General features: G+C 30.7%; 1 protein-coding gene and 1 long non-coding RNA gene across 2 annotated transcripts in view; both read left to right on the top strand.

Moving 5' to 3' along the window:
• RhoGAP1A (Rho GTPase activating protein at 1A) overlaps positions 1-24,305 on the top strand; it is a 108,277-nt gene extending 83,972 nt beyond the window's left edge. Inside the window, exons 21-36 of the mRNA XM_080168263.1 lie at positions 5,324-5,513; positions 7,080-7,153; positions 7,520-7,644; positions 10,716-10,820; positions 11,102-11,230; positions 12,729-12,875; positions 16,693-16,780; positions 17,458-17,558; positions 17,885-18,086; positions 18,584-18,698; positions 18,995-19,067; positions 19,485-19,580; positions 20,565-20,663; positions 21,157-21,237; positions 21,599-21,718; positions 22,799-24,305. Coding sequence (XP_080024389.1) covers positions 5,324-5,513; positions 7,080-7,153; positions 7,520-7,644; positions 10,716-10,820; positions 11,102-11,230; positions 12,729-12,875; positions 16,693-16,780; positions 17,458-17,558; positions 17,885-18,086; positions 18,584-18,698; positions 18,995-19,067; positions 19,485-19,580; positions 20,565-20,663; positions 21,157-21,237; positions 21,599-21,718; positions 22,799-22,924 — 1,871 coding nt within the window. The 3' untranslated portion in view covers positions 22,925-24,305. The remainder of the gene's footprint in view (positions 1-5,323; positions 5,514-7,079; positions 7,154-7,519; positions 7,645-10,715; positions 10,821-11,101; positions 11,231-12,728; positions 12,876-16,692; positions 16,781-17,457; positions 17,559-17,884; positions 18,087-18,583; positions 18,699-18,994; positions 19,068-19,484; positions 19,581-20,564; positions 20,664-21,156; positions 21,238-21,598; positions 21,719-22,798) is intronic.
• LOC145326446 (uncharacterized) lies at positions 14,270-15,213 on the top strand. The gene is made up of 3 exons (XR_013881918.1): positions 14,270-14,351; positions 14,694-14,743; positions 15,045-15,213. It is a non-coding gene; the product is annotated as an uncharacterized LOC145326446 (long non-coding RNA).
• Positions 24,306-26,529: the final 2,224 nt, after the last annotated feature.

The following is a 26,529-nucleotide window of genomic DNA, read 5'->3' on the forward strand; positions in this document are numbered from 1 at the left end:
TAATTCTAAGTGGACTTCTGAAAGTGGGTCTAATAAAGTTTTAATCCTAATATTGCTTTATCCAGTTAAATCAGGGTTTCATAGACAGGATAACGGACGATAAATTTATCTTTCTCATCTGTCATTTTATTATTCTAATAACAGAAATTTTACTTTTAATCTGCAATTAAGACAATTTATGTAATATATCTACTTTTCAACAGGGATCTAAAGGATAAGACAACGGCCTATTAATTGACATACATCCCCAATGATGATACACAAAATTAACCTTTCTGTAGATTACAATTAGGGGTTGAAACGTGTGGACACTAAACAAATCAAAATTCAATAAAAGTGCCCATAGTTGTTAAGCAAACAAATAATTATTATAAAACTTTGGGGACTAGTGCAATAAACAGCCAAATATCCCCATCCTCCCTGACTTATTAATCTATAATAACTAGGATACAAATATCCCCATCCTCCCTGACTTATTAATCTATAATAACTAGAATACAAATTATTTCTCATTTGTAATATTGATATCTGACTATCTCTAATTTTGTCTTATCTATTTATCTATCTATCTATCTACATTCTACATCTATCCGTCATATTGATTTCCTTTTATGAGAAATGCTCATACATTAAACCACACTAATTGCTGCCTATTTAAGCCATTATAGTGTGGGGTTAACCTTGCAAGAATCTTTGTAGCAAACTTACATTTAAAAATTACAAAACTTCGGTACAGTGTACACCTTGTAGAAATAAAAGAAAATTATTGTAAAGTAAAATTACCCCAAACTCTCTCGTTTTCAATTTTAAAAAATAAGTGGGGGGGGGGGGAGGAGTTTCAGTGTTCGCTAGGCTCTTCGAAAGAAAGTACTGAAATAACTCAAGATTTCTAAAATTTTCTCACATACATGCTTCAGTCTGTCTTACATGGCAGCTGTGTAAATCCAATTTTTAAATATCAGAACAGACATACAGACGTACTTTTTTTTATGAAGGTTGCCCTTTAGTTGTGGTATACCCACACCCCTAAACCCATTGCACAATTTACAGGAAACTGATTAGGTCCCTCTAACCCCATTTTCTTAAAATTTTCCAAATTAATCGATTTGTCAGAATTGGTTACTCAATTGATATTTTAATATTTTATTATATAAAGTAGTGTGGTTTTCTTTCTTATCAAGATTTCAATAATTACTAAACTGATAGTGTTCTACTTTATGAGAAGCTTTAATATTCCCGGGCTGGATTTAGGCTATTAAATTTTTATATTTAAACCTTTGTGTGGTTTTAGGTTATTTTCTACTCTTTGAATACAGAGCCCCTAGATGTAAGGGCACAGCCACTTGTAATTAATATTATACTTACTAAATTAAGAAAATGATCAATAATGCTTGATTATGAATGGTAGAAAATTCGAAGGCAAAATTGTCATTTTAACCATTGTTGATGTTATTAAGGACGACTGAATAACAATAAATAAAAGTGGTTATGGCTTAAATTTGATCGACTTGACAAGATAAGATCTTGTGAATGGAATACCAAATTGATGAATAGCATATTTTTACAAAATTTCTAGGAATTCAACTAAAGAAGGTGTATCAACTTTTTTTTTATAGCTAGCCGGTTCTTTTAGTAAGTAGTAGATGTAAAATTTTTCATAGAATTCAGATATGCAATCGGTTTTTTTGTAGACCTCTTATTTTTTAAGTAATTTAAGTTTTTTTTTTTTTAAATTAAGTCGATTTTAAGGTACTAAAATGCAACAAAAAAAGAAAGAAAATGGCCATTATGAACAAAAATAGTAAGATCTTTAATTTGACACCTTACTTTTTCAATTCTGTCAGGTAATTATTGAAAAAATCGATTTTTTTAAACCCACGAGAATAAAAACTTTAAACTTAATTTTATTATTTCACAGATAAAAAAATATGGGTTCATATATACCTTTAGAATCAGAAAAATATTACGAATTCATTGTAAGCAAAATTGAAGAAAAAAAGTTTACAATATAGTATATAAACTACAATAAAAGGAATTATATGAAAATATCATATTATATTGTACAGGCAACGTCTTAATTCTTGAATTGAGTATAAAAATGGGAAGGGGGTAAAGAGGGGGTAAAAAAGGGAAGACGATAGTGTTGCCTGAACAAAAAATACAATTGGCCATTTGTTTGATTTTTTATTTTTTTACTTTTTTTCAATTTTGCTTACAATGGATTCGTAATATTTTTCTGATTCTAAAGGTATATATAAACCCATGTTTTTTATGTCTGTTTGAGAAAATATTTAGGTCTAAAGTTTTTATTAAACCGAGGTTAAAAAAAAAGATTTTTTCAATAATTACTCAACAGAATTTTAAAAGTAAGGTGTCAAATTAAAGATCTTACTATTTTTGTTCTTACTGGCTATTTTCTTCTTTTATTTTGTTGCGTTTTAGTACCTTAAAACCGACTTAATTATTTTTTTAAAAAACTTAAATTACTTAAAAAATAAAAGATCTACAAAAAAACCGATTGCATATCTGAATTCTATGAAAAATTTTACATCTACTACTTACTAAAAGAACCGGCTAGCTATAAAAAAAAAAGTTGATACACCTTCTTTAAATATCTTAATGTCATACTTCCTACTTCTAGCTGCGGGAAGGGAAAGTACTATCGCAGTTAAAATTAGCCTACACTGACAACTAAATAAGACATTAAACACATGATTAATTAGTGATTACCTACCCTTATTTTTGGTGTAAAATTCATGTAAAAATTTGAGTATGATCAGCGACGAATTATCTGGTACTCAAAGTTTTATAGACACCATCTCTCATTCGTTGAGATGAATAATTTGGGAACTTTAATTAAATCTTGATATGTTGGTTTAAATCATTATTGGGGATGTACAATACATAAATTTTTGTCCACTGTCGTATCCCGATTTCTCCTATTACTTTATTTGTAATCTGTATTGAAGTTCTCCCCATATTAAATGTATGATATTTCTATTACTACTTGTTAATTATGTTTAAAAAACTGCACGATCCTTTTTGTAAAAATAGCTATTACCTAGCTTTTTTCTTGGTTATCAATATTTTGATTTGACTTACGGATGTTTTATGGGGTTTAAAAGTTTATATAGGCTTTTTGGGTATAGTCCCTTTAGTGGCGTTTATTGGCGTTTTATTGTATTTTCACAGTACTATTTCTAGCCCCTGTGGGGGGCTCTAACCGTGCGGGGAAATCAACTAACTTACTCTAAAAAAACCTATCAAAAGCTACTGTGAAAATACGACGAAACGCCCCTTAAGAGGCGTTGCCACGATAAGGAATATACCCGGCTTTTTTTTATGAAATTTAAACTCATTTCAATTTTGACCCATCTTTCTACAATCTTGATGTAAATTTCTCTTTAGAAATTATCTAAAACAAAGGTCAAAATTTACATTACAAATGTATTCATTAAGTATTGATCAGGGAAACAGGGGTAGGTCAATGGCATATAAATTAATCTTCCAACCCATAGATGGCACATTTGTTGAATTGCAGTATTTACAAACTACGTGAATACAGCCTAGATTCGAACCTTTCATCACTCCAAAAACTGAAAAATATTATTGTATATTCAAATTATTGATAGTTGATTTATCTTTGATTGTCGTATCCCTCTATCCCTGGTATTAATGAATAATTCTGCTTAACTTGGCGCGAGGGGCTTGTAAATGTTAATTAAAACTTTTATTTATAATATCGAAGTAGGGAGAGAGAGAGAGAGGGGTTGGGCATTTTCCAAGTTTACCAAAATTACAAGGGAATTATTACCAATCCGACACAACAATCCGTCCAACTTAAAATAAAATTTAAAGTCAATTGAGATTTTACTTATTTTAATAGTTTGTGTTTCAATCCCACAATACGAAAGACTAAATTTTTAGACGACATTATTCTAAGCAAAGCTATCCTAAAAAATCGACTTCATATAATGGCAAATTATACCAAAATATTTACACTTTCCAACCAATGTTGTGGTCGAATTTTTCTTACCCTGTAGTACTTTAAATCATAGATTTAAATTTCCATAAATATTCTCTCGGAAAAATCCAGGAATGTAATGCCAAAAATGTTGGAATCCCATTGAAAGATTTAATTGGGCTTTTAATCAAAGTTCTGGTAATTAAGTGGATTAATTTCTCATATTAATTGCCAGTTTCTCTTTCTGGTCAGGGAGATGGATAAATATTCTCCGATGTTTGTCGGGCACGTGACAAATTAGATTGTGGTTCCTTTTATTACTTGCTGCTGTTATGTCAGGTGCAAGGGACTAACATTAATAGTAGAGGGAGCAAGGGACATTGGACTTGGAAACTTTTATTAAATCTTAATTTTGTTTTATCATATTTGAAAATGTACATCAATTTATCGACCATTGTCTTATCCCTTGAGATCCCTGGATTACCATAACACATATTATGCAAAGTTGAGAAACTAAATAAAGGTTGTGCAATCAGAGAGTTGGTTTCATATTATTTATTAACATTCCTCCATGTTTTATTTTAATTCATGAATTTAATTTTTGGAATAAGAAGATAGTCAGTTAAACCAATTAATGGCCAGAATTACTATTTGGTCAAAAATGTATAATTTATACCTATCATAATTTAAAAATAATAATCATATATTAATGTATTATAAACTTGAGATTTATTTATGTGTAATGGACTTAAAACTATTTATCCATTCCATTATTCCTGTTAATTAGAGACACATTCATCAATTGGGATTTATTTGGCTTCACTTGCCAAAACAATATTTTGCATAGTTTCAAGTTATCTATCTATAATACAATGTAGCGTGATGTCTTGTCCGTCTGGGAAAATACTGTTGGTCCTATGGCTATTTCAGGCTATTTTCTCGGGGGATGGAAAACCTTAAACCCCCCAAAAAAGAAAAAATTCTCAAAATGAATCTATTAATCGTTGCGTATTCTCTCTATAACCATCCAAGGAACAATATTAAATATAAATATCAATTGGTTGGTTAGTTACAAACATCTTAAAGAACAAATGAAAAAGACCTGAGGTGAATTCTATAAAAAACTTATGCCCCACTAAAATCATTTTGCCCCACTAAAATTTTAGTGAGGCAAAATTAAACCCTCTAAATTTTTAGTTTGCCTCACTGATTTTAGTGGGGCAAAAGTTTTTTAAGAATTCGCCTCTGAATACTTTATGTAACAGGATTAAAACTATTTAACCTTTTCAGGTCAGCATCAAGGACAGTCAGTGTCCCGAGAGGACCTGCTACACAAACCTATCTATTTATTCTTTTCAGGTCAGCACCAAGGTCAGTCTGTGTCTCTGGAGGACCTGCTACACAAACCTATCGCCAGAGTCCAGAAGAACTGTATGTCCCTGCAGGATCTGATCAAGCATACTCCAGAAAACTCTGCAGACTACTCCAACTTGTCCGAGTCCCTGGCTCTGATGCAAGAGTTTCTCAATGTTTATAATTTGGAACACAGGTATGCCTGGTACAGATTAACTAGAATAGGTCAATAGAAGATAAAAAGATACATCCTAAAATTTAAAACTGGTAAAGATGGGCACGCAAATCTGGCGTTATCAAACCAATACTTGAAATTATCGCATATTTACCATTGCATTGGAGGGAACATTGGACTGTAAATTTTATTGGTTTCCAAAGCTTTACAAACACTTCTCTCATTCAACAAAATTTATTCAATCTTGATAGGTTGGTGATAATTAACCAGCAGTGTCCGAACTTTTCAACCAATATTTTAAAAATACAGAAGGGGTAGTATTGTATATCATTATTGGGGCTGTACATCTACTTTAGTTCATTGTCTTTTACCTTTAGATTCCTAATTTCAGAGAAATATCCTAGAAATTTATTAGTAGGTCTAATAAAATACACATTTTCTCGTATTTTTTCACAAGCATTAATTTATTTTGCCAAGTCAAAAAGATTGACTCTTTATAAAACCTTTGACATTAAGATTAAATAATATTTTTGATTTGATGTGTCTTCTTAATATCAGTTTTTGAGAACCTATTATTACTTTTAATGTTTTCTAGAATGGTTTTAACTTTATTGGTGACTGTTTTTTATATTGTTTTGCAAAAAGCACCTTACACAGGTGCCGAGCCCTCCCCGACTTCATTACTTACAAATGCATTCACAGTGTTTATATGTTGATATGCAATTATGTATTATATGTATTCATTTTCACACCAAATAACATCATTTACATTAAGTCCTTCACTCTGTTAGTTAAGCCACAAAAACGAATATAGAACATGTTACTGGAAATAATTCTATTAGTACCATATTACCTAAGTATCTGGATGTATGCAGGGATCTAAAGGGATAAGACAATGGCCGATGAAATGTTGACACACAAAAAAAAATCTGTAGACTAAAATTAGAACACTTGTTTTAATAAACCAATCAATCAAAATGCAGTAAAAGTTCCTAAAGATGTTAAGCCAACAAATAAGGAAACGTTATTATAAAACTTTGAAGACTAGTGTAATAAACAGCCCATTGTACCCTCACTCTCTGGGATGTATGTATGTAAGTCCAAAACCTATTTTTCATTTAAAAGCATAAAATTGAGAGAAATATTTCTTGTTGGTTCTTGTATGGTTATAAGAAATTTTAATTCCAATAAAGAATATTTTTGATAATGCTTATCCCAATATGTGGCCACAGATATAATTTGAATTAATGCATAGAGATGCAATTCAACTGTTTTAACTAACCAGAAACTATTATATAGATCATTGGTTTGATAGCTTAATCTATGAAGATAAGGGTTTATAAAAAAAATTTCTTGTTTATATTAACATCACAAAAGTTCTAGTTTCTAGTAAGTATAATTCCTGTATTATCACTAGTTTAAAAGCTACGCTGTAAATTATAGATTTTTGAGTATATAATTTGATTTAATTTTTTGCACACTTTTACAAAAGTAATGCCTTTTATTGCTCAGTATACTATAGCTACTACGCATTAATTAAAATGATGTAAGTTTTGTATTTATGGTATGATTATAATTTTGTTTTAGGGGTGAACTGTATCCTCATCAAGAGAGAACTTCGAGACACTTGGTCAAGAATTCTTTCATTGTAGAACTTTCAGGTAGGCTAGTTATAGATAGTTACAGTATATGTTTGTGGGTTAATAGATGTTGATAAATTAATAAATAGATATAAAATATTATAAATACTTTAGATACTGATGAAAATAATAAACATGATTTTAGGGCGATTTATAATGAAAACCTTCGTGTTTAATTAATGCTTTCTTATCATTTGTATACCTCCCTTCGGATCTCCAAAACAGTGGTCTGTTTGATGGATTGTTTGTCGTTCTGTTTGTATAGTTACTGGGAAGTCTGCTTGGACCCGTGATAATTTACGTATTTTTATTAGTAATTCAAGCTACAATTTAGGACACTACACACATCCGTCGTCCGTCTATAATATAACCCTTTTTCTATTTAAGAGGGTGTACGGAAATTGCGGCACCTGTTTTTATTCAACGACGTGCTTGTTTGTGCCAAGTATAAGGCAACGAACAGAGGAGAAAGATTCACCTTCCAACTCAAATGGTACATTCCACTTTCTGAGGTAAATATTATGGTTTGAAAGCGCGGCATTGCGCAAATTTCACGGTTTTCTGAATTACGCCTTGTCATAATAGAGACGTTAAAGAAAATACATATAGTAGAATAATTATCATTTTTTTTCATTTCAGAGTAGGTTTACATTGATCCCTGGCAGGCTTTAGACTATTTTCTATATTAAAAACAGAGTCTTGCAGCGCAAAAAAAAATAGCAAAGCTTCAAGTTTATCAACTTGCATTGTTTATTACAATAAATATAAAAAGATATGCCATTAAAATTTATAGTTTTGCTATTACATATTGTTAATGGTTCTACTCGCGTCACGAACCAAACATTCCAGAAATGACATTCGACCCAGGGGTTTTACTTGCAATGGATTTGATGAGGGGGGGGGGGGGCTCCTCACTACAGCGTGGGGGGAGAAAGTACCCCACCCAAAAGTCTTGTTAACTTATTAACATGTTTGTATAGATAATCAACTTGTAATTTACTGATGTAATGACTCATAATCTTATGAAATATATTATATAAGTAAATTTGAAGAAAACAAACCAACTCCTAAATAAAATTTGTATGATAATTTACCAAAAAAATCGCAAAATAACGTAACGAACTGGTGGGTGTACAATATAGTAAATTAAAGAGTAGCTTTGCTAGTGACTATTCAAGGCAGTAATTGAACTGTAATATTGCCACATTTATTAACACTAGAATTCACAGTGATCATAAGGGACAAGACAATGTACGATAAATTGAAGTACATACCCAATGGTGAAAGACAAAGTTAACCTTACAGTAAAATAAAATCATTTGTTGAAAAGTTTGGATACTTCTACTTTGGAACCAGCCAATCAAAATTTAATATAAGTACCCAAAGTTTTTAAAGCAACGAATAAGAAAACTGGTTACATATCCTTGGGTAATTTACATTTGAATTCCCCCTCCCTGCCTAAGAATTCATCTTATCATCTAAATACCAATCTTTGTTATTCCAAGATTAAATTAATAGATATGAACTTGTCATTTATTGAAACTACATAGAATGACAAGCCTGCATTTAATTTTAATTGTTTACTTGCTCGAATGGATGTGCTTTGGCTGCTTTTCTTAATCAAAATCAATTCGAAATGGGTGGCGAAAAAATGTTCATTTAAAAAAAGTTTAAAGAGTAAGAATCTCAAATAATTACGGAAACCACGATGTAAAGTAACGTTTCTATAGACAGCATAAAAATTGAACATTTTTGGAGGGTTATTTCTGTATTTTATTCTTCTGATAATTAGCATTAAACGTCCGTGGACTAAAAAAAAAATTGTTAAAGATACTTTAAAGATTTGATTAGCATACATTTTTTACATCCATCCACATGTATACTATATTGTTCTGCTAAAAAAAGTTGGTTATATCAAATGCACACTAAATAAAGAAGGAAATATAAACATTTTTCAGGATTTCAACATACAGATAATTAGGGGAAGAGTTTTCTTGCTAATTTATGTAGAAAATAACAAGAATGTAAATATACATGGAAAGAAAATAAATAAACAATGGTATAGATAGTATTGACAAAAGACCATAATTTTATGTTATTTTTATTTCTTTAAGGCAGATAAACAGTTCTTCCTCAAAAACTCCCCCCCCCCCCCTTTTATTTTAAGTGAATTATATACCTCCAGTGCCCCAACCCCGCCTAACCATAATCTCACTAAAGGTACTTTGAGTGAAACTGCCAGACAAACTTACAGAACAAACAATTTGGAAGGAAGCTACGCTTATAAATGTTTTTTTTAAGACAGGAAAATATTTATGCATATTTGGATATGATAAATTAGTTTGAGTTTTGTTTATATTTTAAATATTAAGAAAATATTTAGTAAATGCTTTTATTGGGCATAAATTTGGTATGAATGTTACACAAACTTATTTAATGTCTTCTTACAAATAATAATTATTAATCTTATAGAGTGTCAAGATTTGAAATATATGGTTAACAAGGATGACAACATCCATAAGTAGCGAAGCACAAAAAATCGTAGATGGGAATACGTACAAGTAGATTTAAAAGGTTTTTACTAAAATCAAGAATAGATTTATTGGATAAAATAAACATGAAACCTTGTTTTATTTTGTATGATGGCGATGGTCAAAGTAAATTATGTTAAAGATGTTCATAACAATGCAATGAGAAAAATCATTTTGATACTGATATCCCAAAAAAGTTTGAAAATTGGATCAAAATAAACAAAGATATGGGGAAATATGTAAAACATATAAAATAGCCAAAAACCTGATAAAAGGCAGTCTGGCCGCCATGGTTGTTTTCTTAAAACGACAAAAAATTAATTTTTAAATCCTTAACTTAAAAAATTTAGAAAATCAGACCATATACACTAAAGATATGGAGAAAAGTGTTAAATATATAAAAATAGCCTAAAACCTGCCAAAAAGGCAGTCTGGCCATCATGGTTATTTTCTTTAAAAGACGGGAAATTTAATTTTGATATCTATAACTGAAAAAAATTGAAAATCGGACTATAAACACTGAAGATATGGAGAAAAATGTTAAGAATATAAAAAAACAGCCTAAAACCTGCTAAAAGGCAGTCTGGTCGTCATGGTTGTATTCTTTAAAAGACGGGAATTAAATTTTTATATCTATAACTGAAAAAATTTTGAAAATCGGACCATAAACACTGAAGATATGGAGGAAAATGTGAACAATATAAAAATAGCCTAAAACCTGCTAAAAATCGGTCCGACCGCCAATGATGTTTTATAGTCAATTGTGCTCCTTAATGATGGGAATGTTGTCAAAAAATTTCAGAATTCTATCTTTTATAGGAGCTGAGTAAATCCCATTTCCCCCATAGCGTTACGGACTGACGGACTGACGGACTGACTGACTGACGGACTGACTGACGGACGGACAAAGTGAATTATAGAGTAGCTTCGCTACTAAAAATAAATTAAATAAATACTCACGGTAAACCTTCTCCATATACAAAAGCTTTACTTAAACTAAAGGTTTCGTGGTTATTTAGCAACAAATATTTATGTAAATAATATAATTTTAGGCTCTAATTGTTGAAGATCCAAGTACCGAGCCCAAAGAGTTGAAGCCGGCGAATATTGTGGGATTGAAGACTTCGGCCGCAGCCATAAGGGACCAGATTATACAGGTAAATAGTTTTTAGTATTTAGTTAGCATAGACTATAACTCTATAAGTTAAGGTGAAAGATAGATCATACAAAATTATTGCCTGGGTGAAGTAATTACCTTAAATTTATTGATTTATCTTGCGCAAACTTCATTAGCCAATATTAAATGGTTAAAGGCCATATTGATAAATCATGCCTTCGGTATCTCGGGGCTAACAAAACTGGTTTTTATCTCATAATTGTACATTTTTATATCCGTGTTTAGCTGTTTATAATACGATGCGATAAATAACTATTACAGGTACAGCGTGAGGAGGATTGGCGGGGTAGCAAGGGACGCCGGTCAGGCGGCAGTCTTGAGAAACCTAGGAAACAGCTGGCTGAGTTGGAGGCACAGCTGGTTCTAGCATCCCCTCATCTCTTATTACAGGTAGATATATAGATAGATATACATGAATACTAGATAGATATAAAAAAACAAAAAACAGCTGGTTCTAGCATCCCCTCATCTATAATTACTAGAGTTGGCTCGATATAATTATCTCCCTATTGGCTAGTTTTCTATATGCATATCTATTTCTCAATAAATCTATTTTCCTCACCCGGCATTACTATCTAAAAGAAAGTAAGGGGGGGGGGGGGGAAGTTCTGACACATTTGCGTAAACGGTGAGTATAGGCTTTATCTTTGGACTGAGAGGATAGGTTATTAGGGATAAAATCATTCTTATATGATGAATTTCCCCCAGATTTAAGATTTTTTGGATAGGCCTCCAGGTTCCGGAGCTCCAGGCCTCCAGGTGGTCTCTGTACAGGTAAAAATGAAAAAAAAAAAAAAGTTAAAGTTAAAAATCAACTTATAAAGCAAAATATGCATATTTTTTCTTCAAATATGTGAATAATATTAAAAAAGATGCATATTTTGTTTTATAAGTTGACCTGTAACTTAAAAAAAAAATTTTATTTTTCAATTTTACCTGTACAGAGACCAACTGGAGGCCTGGAGCTCCGGAACCTGGAGGCCTATCCAAAAAATCTTGAATCTGGGGGAAATTCATCATAAAAGAATGATTTTATCCCGAATAACCTATCCTCTCAGTCCAAAGATAAAGCCTATACTCACCGTTTACGCAAATGTGTCAGAACTTCCCCCCCCCCCCCATATTTAATAATTTAAATGATTTTTAAAAGATTTTTTTAAATTATATTTTTTTCTTTACATTACCATCACCAAAGGGTTAATGATGATGATTACAATTTTAGTTTAATATTTGAACACACAAAATGTCGCCACAATCGAATTCTTTTAAAACATAGTTTTCTTAAATTTATCATATTATAAATTTAAATTTTCTTTTTTATGATTAGAAATTAAATACATTGATATAAGGTAAATAGCAACATGAAATGAAAAAAATGAATTTATTTTTAATAAAGTAAAATAATGGGTCTTATCGTTCTGGGCAATGAGGGTTTATTATGGATTATTGGAGCACTATGAGTTTTAATCATATATTCCTTGGAAAACTTGAGCTCGTTTATAGACATTTATTTCCTATATAGATCTGACATGGATCTTGAAGCAATTAAGCAGGCCGTTTTGTACATGTTAAAAATTGGAAGATTTCATTAAATAGAAGTAATCGCAAATATACTTAGTAAATAGGTAGATAGATAGATACACATGAATTCTAGGTATATAGATATAGAAACAGCTGGTTCTAGCATCCAATCTATTATTATAGGTTTATATAATAGATTTATCTGTATAAGAATATTTTGATGAATAATAAAATTGTTAACTTTAAAAACTGGTGACTTCGCCCTTAGTGTCTAGGGGATGCACATCTAATGTAGTTTTTTTTATAGATCTTTCGTTTCAGCCAAGTAAAAAGTAAAAAAATTGTACGTAAACCTAAAAATTTTTAGGTTTCCTCTAAATCCGGGAAGACGTATTCCTTCTACCTAAGCTCAGAGTTTGAGCGAGCCCAGTGGGTTGAAACCTTGCGGACCCTGCAGGCAAGCCTACCACCCAACACAAGCCAAGCACATACACTTTCTATGGTCGAGCTACAGGTAAACGCACTTATTATAACAGCTTCTACATAAATAGGGATAAAGAAAAAATATCTTGAAATTTTTAACTTTTTGCCATTTTGAAATATTAAAATAACTAAATTTTTTTTCATACGAAGATATAATTGTGTAATAGCATGTTGTATTTGTTTGTTTTAAAAAATGTTAAAAAAGAAATAACTAAAAAAGAAAATTGTTCGGCCATCTTTTTAAATATAAAGGCGTCAGAGTGACAAACGTCGGAGTGGACAATCGCAGGAGTGTTTAAAATATTAATTTAATTATATATTTCTACACAAGTAAGGTTAAGTTTATCTTTGAATATACAAATAAGCCACTTGCAGGGGTTAGGCACTTAAAAAACCTTTTAAATGGTTTAATAGTTATTTATCATATTTTTGTAATATTGTGAATGCGATAAAGGATTTTAAAATTATTTCAACAATTTGGTCATGTGATCAAAAATTTGAATTGTCCGTCTACTGTTGCCCCCCCTGTGGGGGCGAAGTAGGTGGAAATTAAAATTTTTGTCACTTGACCTTAATATTGATGAAATGATTTTAAATGACCTTTATTGTATTAACAATATTATTAAAATACGATACTTGGGTTTGTTGGATTTAAAACTCTGTCTTAAAAACTCAAAACTGAAATAATACATATTACAAGGGTAATTATACTGTACGTTCATTGGTTCTCTGTGCCTTTCTTTCCCTGTCCTCTCTCTCTTTCTGTCTGTTTCCTTTTCCCCTCCCTCCCCATACCCCGTCTCATTCTCTCTTCTTTCACTTATATATTTACCCCCCCCCCCCCACTTCATCTAATTCTTTTTTTCTCTCTCACTCACATGCTATTTCTATCTCTTCCCCTCTCTCTCTTCAAAAGATAAATATTTTCTTCAAAAATATATTTTTTATACCTTCCTTTTTGTAACAATGAAATTTTTCTGTTTTATAAAAATAACTTAATTTTTCATTTTAGCTAATTATTTGAAATCTTTATATTTACCCCTTTTTTCTGAAAATAAAATGATCAACTAAAAATTGATTACCCGTTTGTTCCCTGATTTCCAAAGTTGTACGACAGATAACCTAACTATTGCAAAAGCTATTATCAGCTAATCCAGTCAAAGGGAAAAGCTGAAAGGAAAGGGGGGGGGGGGTATAATAGTTTTTCTATTAATCCCCAACGCCCCCCCCCCCCCCTACCCATAGTATAAGTCCTCCCTTTGTTTAATTGGAACTCCATTTAATAAAACGTAAAAATAGTTGTGAAAACTAAATTTTGATTTTTTTTAGAAGTTTGAAGCTTTTTAAACTAGTAGTAAATATTTAGATAGGATGACGGTGACACATACAAAATCGGAAACTAAGATTCAGCTGACCTATAAAGTTCTTTAATTTAATGTACGACAATATTTTCTAACTTAGTAATCATTTGAACATTAATTTAGGCGGAGGTTATGTCAGATAAAACGTAGGTATTTTGTTCAGTGTTATTTTATTATATAAAGTACATTGTTTTTTTTGCCTGAAGCTAATTATCTAAAAAAAATGCTTGTTCGATTAAATTGTAATTTTCAGGGAAGCTTTATTAATGTCTTGAACTATTACATAAAGTATTAATGTTTTTTGTCTGATACTTATGATCTCAGAAATTACTGGTCCGAATGTTTTTTTTTTTCAGTTTAGCTTTACATAGGTCCTGGGATGGTTTTAGGCCATTTTTTTCTGTCCATTCTTTGTACATGGAAGCTTGGGGGCGCAGCTATTATTATCAATATTTTTATAAGAAATATAATTATATAAAATATTTTAGGCTTGTCAGAAAACTTGAATCTACCATTTTTTGCTGCGAGAGTTTGCATGGTAAGTTTTGTTAAATCTAGCTTCTCTATAATTAATGCCCGTTTGTTCATTTGTCTGTATGTCACTTCAACTGTTTATCCACATCTGTCTGTTTGTAAATCTGTGTCCATAAGTCTGTCTGTCCGTGTGTCTGCCTGACGGACTTTCTGTTGGTAAGTACATCAATATTAACAAACTTAGACATTTTATAATTGTCCTATAAATATTAAACTTGTGATTTTAAAATTGCAAAGATTAATGCTTTAATAGAAAGACAAATAGATTTTATTACCAACCTATCAAAATAATTGTTATATTTTAGGAGAATTAGCTTCCTTCCATTCTGCTTGTTATTGGTTATGTAAAAGTCACTTGGAGATGTGGCAACGATTTTGGTGTCTGCTTGCAAAATTACACATGAAGAAATCAACTGGTTATTTTATATCTATTTTGTTAAATGTTTACCCTAAAATAAATGTTAATTTGATTTATTTGTGTATTTATAAAATTTTTGTTTGGCAAACCTACTCTATAACTCGAGTTTTCCTGAATGTTTAAACTTTTGTTAGTTTTAAGTGTAATGTTTTAAAAGATTCTGTGAGCGTCAGGGGGGGGGTCGAGGGGGGTTTCCCCCCTCAGGGGAAGGGGGGGTTGAGGGGGGTCTCCCCCCTCAGAAAAAGCTTGGGCTTTGTCTGTAACAAAAAATATACCCCAAAATAATTTAGCTGCATCTTTTTTTTAATGTTGGAATACTATGTTCTTTTAATCCTAGAATCAACCAATAAGAAATAGGCATAATATAGAAAAAGTTAGGAATAGAAATTATTTCTTTTGTATAAATTCCTTTTTCAAAATAAGAAATTTCCTAATTGTGTAATGTTGGAAAAAATATTATTTTTTTAACAATCCTGATGTCAACCAAGAAATAGGCATGATGTAGTAAAAGTTTGGAATAAATTTTTTTTTATCAATTCCTTTCTTTAAAATATGAAATTGTATAATTATGAAAATGTTAAAAAAAATATCATTTTTTTTAAATCCTGGTGTCAACCAATAAGAAATAGGCATGATGTAGTAAAAGTTTGGAATAAAATTTTTTTTATCAATTCCTTTCTTTAAAATATGAAATTGTATAATTATGAAAATGTTGGAAAAAATATTATTTTTTTTTAAATCCTGGTGTCAACCAATAAGAAATAGGCATGATGTAGTAAAAGTTTGGAAAAAAATTTTTTTTATCAATTCCTTTCTTTAAAATATGAAATTGTATAATTATGAAAATGTTGGAAAAAATATTATTTTTTTTAAATCCTGGTGTCAACCAATAAGAAATAGGCATGATGTAGTAAATTTTGGAATAAAAATTATTTTTTTTAAAAATTCCTTTTTCAATACGTGAGACTTTATAATTATGAAAATGTTGGAAAATTTTTTATTCTTTTTAAATTCTGATGTTGACCAATAAGAAATAGGCATGAGGTAGTAAAAGTTTGGAAAAAATTATTATTTCTTTGTCAATTCCTTTAATTTTGATAATGTTGGAATAAAAATTATTGTTTTCTAAATTTTTATGATAACATGCCTATATCTTATTGGTTGATAGTAAAATTTAAAAAAAATAATATTTATTCCAGTATGAAGAGAAATAAATTTGAAAAAAAAATAATTTTCTTTCCCCTATATTTATTATTCCAATATGCCTAGAATTAATTTTGAAAAAAAATAATTTTCTTTCCCATATTTTTATTCCTGTTTCTTATTGGATGTCATTTTATGTCCAATAAGAGACTAGTGTTTAAATATTTTAAAGGTTATTATTGTATTTATTTTGAATATGATAATAGCAACATTATCTCATTAAATACAATAAAATAGGTTAAGTATCCACTCCGACGTTTGTCAATCCTGTGTTTATCCTAAAACCTGTAGTGTACATAAAAACCAAAAAATTTAGTTTACTTATATTTAAGGCTTGGATAAGTTCCTGTAGAAAATTTTTAAAGACAAACATGGGAAGCTTTCTTATGAGATCTACAAGGGATGAACCTCTTCTAGTCGGTAAGATGCACAGATAGACTTAGATTGACAGAAACTGATTAATATGGACAGACAAATATAAAGTTTAATCATGGACACAATTAGATAGACTTACAAATATAGACAGTTTTTCATGAGATCTACATGGGATGGATATTTCTAGACATACAATTATAGACAAATTTTTATGAGATTTACATGGGTTGAACCTTTTCTAGTCGGTAAGATGGACAGATGAACATTATAAGACACAGATTGATAGACAGACAAATGAACGTTTAATCATGGACAGATAGACTTACAAATATAGACAGTTTTTTTATGAGATCTATATGGGATGAACCTCTTCTAGTCGGTAAGATAAACAGATGGACGTTGATGGACATTTATAGACATACAATTATAGACAAATTTTTATGAGATCTACATGGGTTGAACTCTTCTATTCGGTAAGATGGACAGGTGAACAATATAAGACACAGAATAATGGACAAATAAATACAGACTAATAAATGAACAGAAAGACATTAAAAGATGGACAGTTAGACAAACCAACTAGTAGAAATTAAAAAGACATTAATAGAAAAACAAACCTATTGTACGATTAGATTTTCATTTAATAGAAAAAAAAGGATGCATACTATAGAATAGATAGATCGAAATTAATCGAAGATAAAACCATAATTTTTTTATTATAGGTGATCTCCAGCTTGTCATTAAAAGCATATCTGGTTTAACCCGACCCTGCAGCCTCTATGTTGTCGCTGAAATTGATTCTTATGGCCATTTTTTCAGAAAGGTAACACATTGGACATTTAAATTTTGGGGACTTTATTAAACCTTGATTGGGAGGTATAAATTATCAGTGTCCAAACATTTTATTCTAAAGAAGGGGTAATTTTGTTTTTCATAATTGGGGATGTAAATTAATTTAATGTCAGTTGTCTTATCCCAAGGTACACACTTAATTTCCCTTAAAAATATTTGATAAAATTGTAAATATCTTATGAATTTCTAAAGCATAGTGTTCATAAATAGTTTAGTTTTCTACACAGGCTTTTTAAAAATCTGATATTAAAAGCCCATTTAAAATTTAATTTTGACACTAATACATTAATATTCCAGGTAAAAAGTCGTGTATCCGCTGCCAGCCTGGAGCCTGTTTGGAACGAGGAGTGCCTGATCGAGCTGGAGGGAAGCGAGAACCTGCGCCTGTTGGTGTACCAGGAGGGTGGGGCGGAGGGGGTCGCCCACAGAGGGAGGGCGTGTCTTGAACTTAGTAGGTCATGGCTGACCACCCAGTATACCACTCAGAAAATATCTTTAGGTAGGGTTTTTGCATAGTGAGAGAACAATGAAAGTTTATTTTATCCATAACACTTTCATTAGCTCTAATCCAAATAAAATATTTGCCAGCCACCAAATGCAGAATTAAGGGGGTAGTAGAAACTTACCTTTCTTAGAATTAACAATTATAGCACAGCTTCTCTATTTTTTATGGTTAAACATTACTATACCAAAATTAAGGATAGCAATGGATAATGATATAGAATACGTGGATATTTTGACTGAAGAAATTTTGTTGTCAATTTTTTGCTATAATTGTTCTCACTTAATGGTCAGTTCGTTCCTCCAGTAGGAGGGAGATGATGGGGTAAAGGAGGTAGATTGGGAATATCGTTATATTAGCCAGCTGGAATAAAGATTTTATCAGTGTGTATGCGAGAATCGTATTTTACATCAAATAGGGAAGCACGGACATTAACAAATAAAAATGCGAAGTGAAAAATTACAGACATATAAAACTTATTTAAACTATTTCAGGTGATCTGATATTGACATGCGAGCTCAGATTTATTGGATATGAGGAAACCACGCGACGAGTGCCCCAGTCTAAACCTGCGGGGCTCTTCAAAACACCTATCCAACAAACTACAAAGTAAGTTAATACGATAATACGCTACATAGAATCAATAAAACTATATGTTTATAACAACCATCTGAAAACTAACTTTATTTTTAATCGTTCCAACTTTCCATGTAAGAGTATATATTCTAATAAATTGGTCTATAAAGTAAGACAATTGAATTGACTCTAAGCAAGCCAGGACATTTATAGCAATTATCTTTTGATCTACATCTATCTAACTAACTTTCTATTCATTTTTTAATAACTTTGCCTATCTAGATATCTGTATTCTGTATATCGAATAAGCTATCAATATTTGTATTTAGAAAAGAAAAGCGTGCAGTACCATTTATAATAACTTCTTGTGTGCGTGAAGTTGAACGAAGGGGCATTAACGAGGTAATTTACATTTATTTTTTTGGTAGCTTTGCCACTAACCTCTAGAGGCTTTGACCCAAGAATGTTAAAGCTAACAACATTAGCATGTTTAAATTTTCCTTTTTTCGGGGGGAGGGTGTTTGATGGGATGTTTTCCCCTCAATAAAATAGCCTAAAACTTTAACATGACAAATAGGTATTTTACTTGAAAAGCAAAGCCAATCGGTTTGATGGTGAACGAGATCTTAAGCTTCATAGCTTATATTGATTTAAATGGGTTAGGAAAGAAACTTTTGAAGATTTATTGAATAAACTTATACAAGGTAATATTTCCAAGACAACCATATTATTTTTTTCAAAATTTTGTACTGCTACGTGTATCTTAGATTGGTTTAGTAGACTTGCTTTAATGGATGTCGTCAAACTTTTATGTTTTAGGTTGGAATCTATCGAGTAAGTGGTTCATCAGCTGACATGGCGAGACTCAAGAAAGCTTACGAAACCAATCCTTACGAAGCTGAACAGTTGTTAAAGGTAGTTGTTCTTGTTTTTGTTGTGTTGTCTTCAGTTTATTCATGGAATTGATGAGATACACCCATAAGGATATGGCAGGTGTCCTCTATAATTTTCCTTAATTTTATGGCTATACTCAAAAATCGCCCATCTCAGAATACGCCTATCTGAAAAAACGCCCATCTCAAAAAAACGCCTATCTCAAAAAACGCCTTTTTCATAAAATGCCTACTACATTTTTTTATAAAATAAAAAAACTTAAAACATAAATTTACTAGGTAAAAGTTTTTGTTATTCAATTGTGATCAATTTTCAAAAAGCAAACCTTTAGGTAGTATATTATTGCTCAAATTGATTAAAAGAATAAAAAGTTCCTAAGGAATGTACAAGAGTGACATTATACATCAGGGATAGATATTTCAATAAGAAGATTTATAATGTACATAGTGTGCAATATTCACAATACCTTCTTAAACTTACATGTTTCACTACAAGATAATTTTTGAAAATGTAGGCATTTTATGAAAAAGGCGTTTTTTTGAGATAGACGGTTTCTGAGATGGGCGTTTTTTGAGATAGGCGTTTTCTGAGATGACTTAATTTTATGCAAGGGACAACAATTATGGCCAAAAAGAATTTCTGTAGCGGACTCACAGTATCTAGTCAAGCACAGAACCCTTCTCCTTTGGAAATATATTACAACAAAGGCTTTGGTTTGTTAATTAAAGGGTTATATTTGTAGGCCTGCAGGATCTAGGTAGAGGGACCCCCCCCCCCCCCCGCCCCCACATACACACACACTTATTGTCTCTTTTTCAAAGATTTGAAAGAATATTTTTTTACGCCTTTTTGATTAAAGAGGGCAATATGATTTCTAATATATTTAAGGTTTGTAGGTAAGGTATGTCTTTACATGAAAGGACGATAATCTTTTTTTTATTTAAAAAAGGAATCCGTTTTTATGAAACTATTCTTGTTATATACTAACCTTTTATTTTATTTAAGGAGTGTGATATTCATTCAGTGGCTGGAATATTGAAACAATATCTGCGGGATTTACCAGAATCTTTGTTTACCAACGCTGTTTATTATAAACTTTTACAGGTATAGTTATCTTAATACCGATCTTTTTCTTAATTGAACATTGCGGTTTTATTATAGCGTTTTCTTATTAGTTGGCTTAACAACTTTGGGGATTTTCATTGAAATAAGTTAAGTGTCCAAACGTTTCAACTAAAAATATTATCTACAGATGGGGTAATTTTGTGTATTATAATTGGGGATGGACTTGGACATTAATTTATTGGCCATTGTCTTATCTCTTTAGATCCCTGCTAATTTTACTCTTCATGGCATATACTTGAAGCACTTTTAGGCCATATATTAAGGAAAATAGTTCTTTTTCAAAGTCTTAGACGAACACAGAACATTACTTACCCTTTATCTCGAACCAATGTGAAAATAAGGTGGGGGGGGGGGGATAGTTTTTGTGTAATTTGCCTTAGGTTAAATTATTTTCGGTTAGGGCACCGGAGTGCTTTGGCTCCCGCAGGGGTTAAAAATATGTTTTTATATTTTCATCTTATCTTTTGTTTAGGCGTACAGTATACCAGATGAAGAACTACGGTGTAAGACGTATCTACAATTGTTAACTCGCCTACCACAGAACCCAAATCAGGTAGAAATACAGGAGTTATTCAAAGTCCCTCTTTCTTAGTAAAAGTTTTTGTTTAATGATAATATTTTATTTAGTCAATAATCAGAGCATTTACTTTTCTTTATTTCCTATTCATTAGTAAGGTTATTTTGTTAGTTATATAAGATTTTTTTCCATTGAACCCATACGAGTTTTTTTTATTTCGGGGGAAAGCTTTATTATTTTGAATTTAAACCTTAGGGTGGTTTTAGGCTATAATTACGCTTTCTCACCCTTTCCCCTTCAAATAAAGAGCCCCAATAGTGCATAATAATATACAAAAAATAAGGGATCATATATTTATTGAAGAAAATAAGTAATCTTAAAATATTGTTGTTTTCAGGCTTGTGTTGTATTCTTAATCGAGCACTTGGTTAGGGTTGCCCAGTTTGAATATCAAAATAAAATGTCTCTGCATAATATGGCAACTGTGTTTGGACCTACCATGCTCTTCCCTGGACAGGTATAATACATTGATAGATAGACAGATAGACAGACAGATAGACAGTCAGACAGACATAATATGTGAACTGTGTTTGGACCTACCATGCTCTTCCCTGGACAGGTATAATACATTGATAGATAGACAGATGGATGGATGCCTAGATAGATACAGACAGATGAATGGATACCTTGATAGATATAGACAGATAGATGGATGTATAGATAAATAGATGGACGGATGCCTAGATAGAAAGAAAGAAAGATGGATGGACGTATAGATAGATAGAAAGAAAGATGGATGGATGTATAGATAGATAGATGGATGGATGCCTAGATAGATAGATAGACAGATGGATGGATGTATAGATAGATAGATCAAGGAGTAAGGGAGGGGAAAATTGATCGAATATTCAATTTTTAAGAGTCTCAGACTTTGGGTACTGGCTTAAAGGGAATGTGCACGAATTCAGCAGGTTCCGACTGACTTTGGGTACTAGCGCATCAAGGCCCCGCTAACTAGCTGAGTTAGTTTTCAAAATAGCAGACATAAATTTGTTGTAAAATGGCTGGTTTTAACAAATATTTTTTCCCAAGAAAATTTCATTTCATGGATAGAAACTCTACTGTGATATTTATGTATTACACAACCTAAGAACCCCTTGAATTTATGTGGCAGGTTGACGAAGTTCTAAACACGATTTTTCTAGTGATTAATTACAGAATGTTTACTACATTGTGATGTATTTGTAATTTAATTTTCAAGTAAATTATTTTTTTCTCAGATCTAATTTTGTTCTAAATTATATTACCATGATCCCTTAACAATTTTGGTCAAATTTTTTGGATAAATCTAGTTTTCATTGCTTTTCAGCTAAAACTCTTTAATTGAATTTATTCCCCATTGTTCCCTCCCTTACTCCCTGTAGATAGATAGATAGACAGATGGATGGATGTATGTATAGATAGATAGATAGACGGATGGATGTAGAGATAGATTGATAGACGGATGGATAAATCCTTGGAGTTTTAAAGTTTAAAAAGAGATGATTATTTACATTTAACAATTTTTGAATTAAGTAATAAACCATTTAAATTTTAGGATTGTGATAAGAGTCGGAACGAACAGCTGGCTACGAGTACTGTTGACGTCATGGCACAATCTGGCATACTACACTTCTTCTTGACTAGGAGAGCCAGGGGGGAACCTATACAGATTTCTTCTTGAACACCCTGTGCGGGTGCCAACATTTTGTAACCCACTCTGCTGAGAAAGTTTTCTAAATGAACATTAATTTGAAAATCGGATAAAGAAAAATAAGATAATGGAAAGAAAACGAAGTAGTGGGATTCATAGTATTTTCACTGTAGCTTTCCTCATATTTCTAGCCCCAGCGGACGGCTCTAACCCTGCGGGGAAATCATCATTTACCTAACCTAAAATAACCTGTCAAAAGCTACTGTGAAAATTCTACTAACCCCGCTACTTCGTTTTCTTTCCATTATTCGAAAAAAATCATAAGTCATTATAATGTGAAAAGAATTTATGTGTTTTGAGCAGTATTCATAGTCATTTTAGATCAAGACCCCAAAAAGTATAGAATCCTTATGAGCAATCCATTTGTATTGTCATACCTAAAACTTCCTGCTTTATAATTTTGTAAAAATATGTTTTTATTGCGCATTTTTTACCTAATTTTCTCTAAAGATTATAATCAAATGTTAATTAATTAAGGTTGTATCTAAAATTATTTGCTGTAAGGAAATATTGTCTTTTTAATCAATGCATATTTATAAATTTTTATGTACAATGTTTTGACCTTATTCATCTTTGTAGTACAGCCAAAATTTAACTGTTTTTTACGTATTTTTTTGTATTAAACTTGTTTTGTGTTCAACAAAAATCGCCATAGATCTTTTTTTCATAGTCCCTGCTAGCTAGTCAGCAAAAAATTAATTTTATACAAACAAAATCCTTTTAAAACGGTGATTTTTTATATTAGAAATAAATGGAAAATATCAAAATGTAACATATCTTTCTAACTAAAATCTTTCAGTATTAATTCACGGTGACATTTTGGTACTTTTTATATAAGGCAGCTTTGTTTATACCCGTTTCGATACTAAACTATTTTAAAACATTATATTTTAAGGTCTCCTGCTTTTTAACCGTAAAAAGCATTTATAGATACAATTTTTACAAAGCAGCATTTTTCTGCTATATTTAATATTAAGATATTAATTAATTTGAAAAGAATATTTTTAAAGTTTGTTTATATGTATAACAAATATATAAATGATCTCTGTAATAATAAAATAAAATATTGTACCATTTTTAAAAAACAGTTGTATGGTGACAATTTTTCCTTTTTTGTACATTTTTTGTTTTAAGACTGATGAACAATTCTATCATATCTTTTTTAAAATTAACAAATAAATTGACCAATTTAATGGTTCACAAACTTTTACAGCAAAAATCCAACTAATTAAAATATCTTTAAAAGCCTGTACAACAAAATGACATTTAAATCTTTTTTTTTTAAATAAAATTGTTGTGTCCATATATTATTTGCATATTTATATAAGAAAATAAATTTCCATCAACCCTTTCAGTTTAGTTTTTAATTCCTTGATGAAAAGACATTTAGTTTTAAACTTATCAACCAATTAAATTTTTGGTTATATACGAGATCTATTCAAGATATAGCTCGATGAATTTTTTGACGATAAAATTTTTAGAAAGAACTTCAACTATTCATAACTTTAATTATGTGGTTTTTCAAGGGGTTTATTTACATTATACGAGGAAAGAAATTTTACACGATATCCTTATACTAAAGTAACAGGATGTGTGTCTGTACCAAAGGATCTCGCTAACCGCTGAACCGATCGGGTTCTTCTTAACAGGGTAGATTCTCATATGTCCCGGGAAGGTTTTTTAACTATTTTGGGGGAGGGTACAACCACTCTCCCAAGAGAAATGACAAAAAATAGAAATTTTAAAAAATATATTGGAGACTTCAACGTAACACAAAGAGAATTATCGTAACATAAAGAAGTAACGTAGAGACTTTAACAAATAAAAACATCTAAAGTGCCACTAGAGGCCTCTAGGGGGCGTAGCCGCTAGTAATTTAGAAAGTGACAAAATAAAAAAAATTACGCACTTACTCAAATCTGTAAAATAACTATAATGACAGGTCTGGGATGTACCATCACTGTTCTATTGGCTGAATTAGACAAAATATCTCTTGGTTATCTCTATTCATATAGCTTATATCCCCTCATTCCTCATTCATGCTGCGTTAAAGATAGATGGTTGAAATTTCCTTATAGACTCTGAACTCCTACTCTTATTATTATGCTGAGATGGGTTTTTAAAAAAGAATGCCGCTATTTTTCAACATTGATTGATTGAACGAAGACGATATCGTTATACAGAGTATACAACTTAAGTATTCAAAATTTTAAAATTATTATTTTGGCCATTTGTATAATGTCTAATACAGATTTAAAAAGATGCATTAATAAATATGCAGCGAAAATGGATTTACGTTATATTAGACATTATACAAATGGCTAAAATAGTAATTTTAAAAGAAGTTGTATCAACTTTTTTTTTATAGCTAGCCGGTCCTTTTAGTAAGTAGTAGATGTAAAATTTTTCATAGAATTCAGATATGCAATCGGTTTTTTTGTAGACCTCTTATTTTTTAAGTAAGTTAAGTTTTTAAAAAAAAAAATTAAGTCGATTTTAAGGTACTAAAATGCAACAAAAAAAAGAAAGAAAATGGCCATTATGAACAAAAATAGTAAGATCTTTAATTTGACACCTTACTTTTTCAATTCTGTCAGGTAATTATTGAAAAAATCGATTTTTTTAAACCCACGAGAATAAAAACTTTGAACTCAATTTTATCATTTCACAAGTAAAAAAATATGGGTTCATATATACCTTTAGAATCAGAAAAATATTACGAATCCATTGTAAGCAAAATTGAAAAAAAAAGTTTACAATATAGTATATAAACTACAATAAAAGGAATTATATGAAAATATCATATTATATTGTACAGGCAACGTCTTAACTTTTGAATTGAGTATAAAAATGGGAAGGGGGTATAGAGGGGGTAAAAAAGGGAAGACGATAGTGTTGCCAGAACAAAAAATACAATTGGCCATTTTTAAATTTTTTTATTTTTTACTTTTTTTCAATTTTGCTTACAATGGATTAGTAATATTTTTCTGATTCTAAAGGTATATATCAACCCATGTTTTTTATGTCTGTTTGAGAAAATATTTAGGTCTAAAGTTTTTATTAAACCGAGGTTAAAAAAATAGATTTTTTCAACAATTACTCAACAGAATTTTAAAAGTAAGGTGTCAAATTAAAGATCTTACTATTTTTGTTCTTACTGGCCATTTTCTTCTTTTATTTTGTTGCGTTTTAGTACCTTAAAACCGACTTAATTATTTTTTTAAAAAACTTAAATTACTTAAAAAATATGAGGTCTACAAAAAAACCGATTGCATATCTGAATTCTATGAAAAATTTTACATCTACTATTTACTAAAAGAACCGGCTAGCTATAAAAAAAAAAGTTGATACACCTTCTTTTGAATTCTTATGTTGTATACTCTGTGTTGAAATCTCATCGTCTTCGTTCAATCAATCAATGTCTAAAAAATTGTCGAAAAAACGCGGCATTTGTTAAAAACCCATCTCTACTCTGTATAACGATATCGTCTTCGTTCAATCAATCAATGTCGAAAAAACGCGGCATTCTTTTTTAAGAACCCATCTCTGGTTATTGATATGAATATGAGATATAC

Source organism: Acartia tonsa, chromosome 8 (genome assembly GCF_053477335.1).
Source record: "Acartia tonsa isolate MP-2025a chromosome 8, ASM5347733v1, whole genome shotgun sequence".
NCBI lineage: Eukaryota > Metazoa > Arthropoda > Copepoda > Calanoida > Acartiidae > Acartia > Acartia tonsa.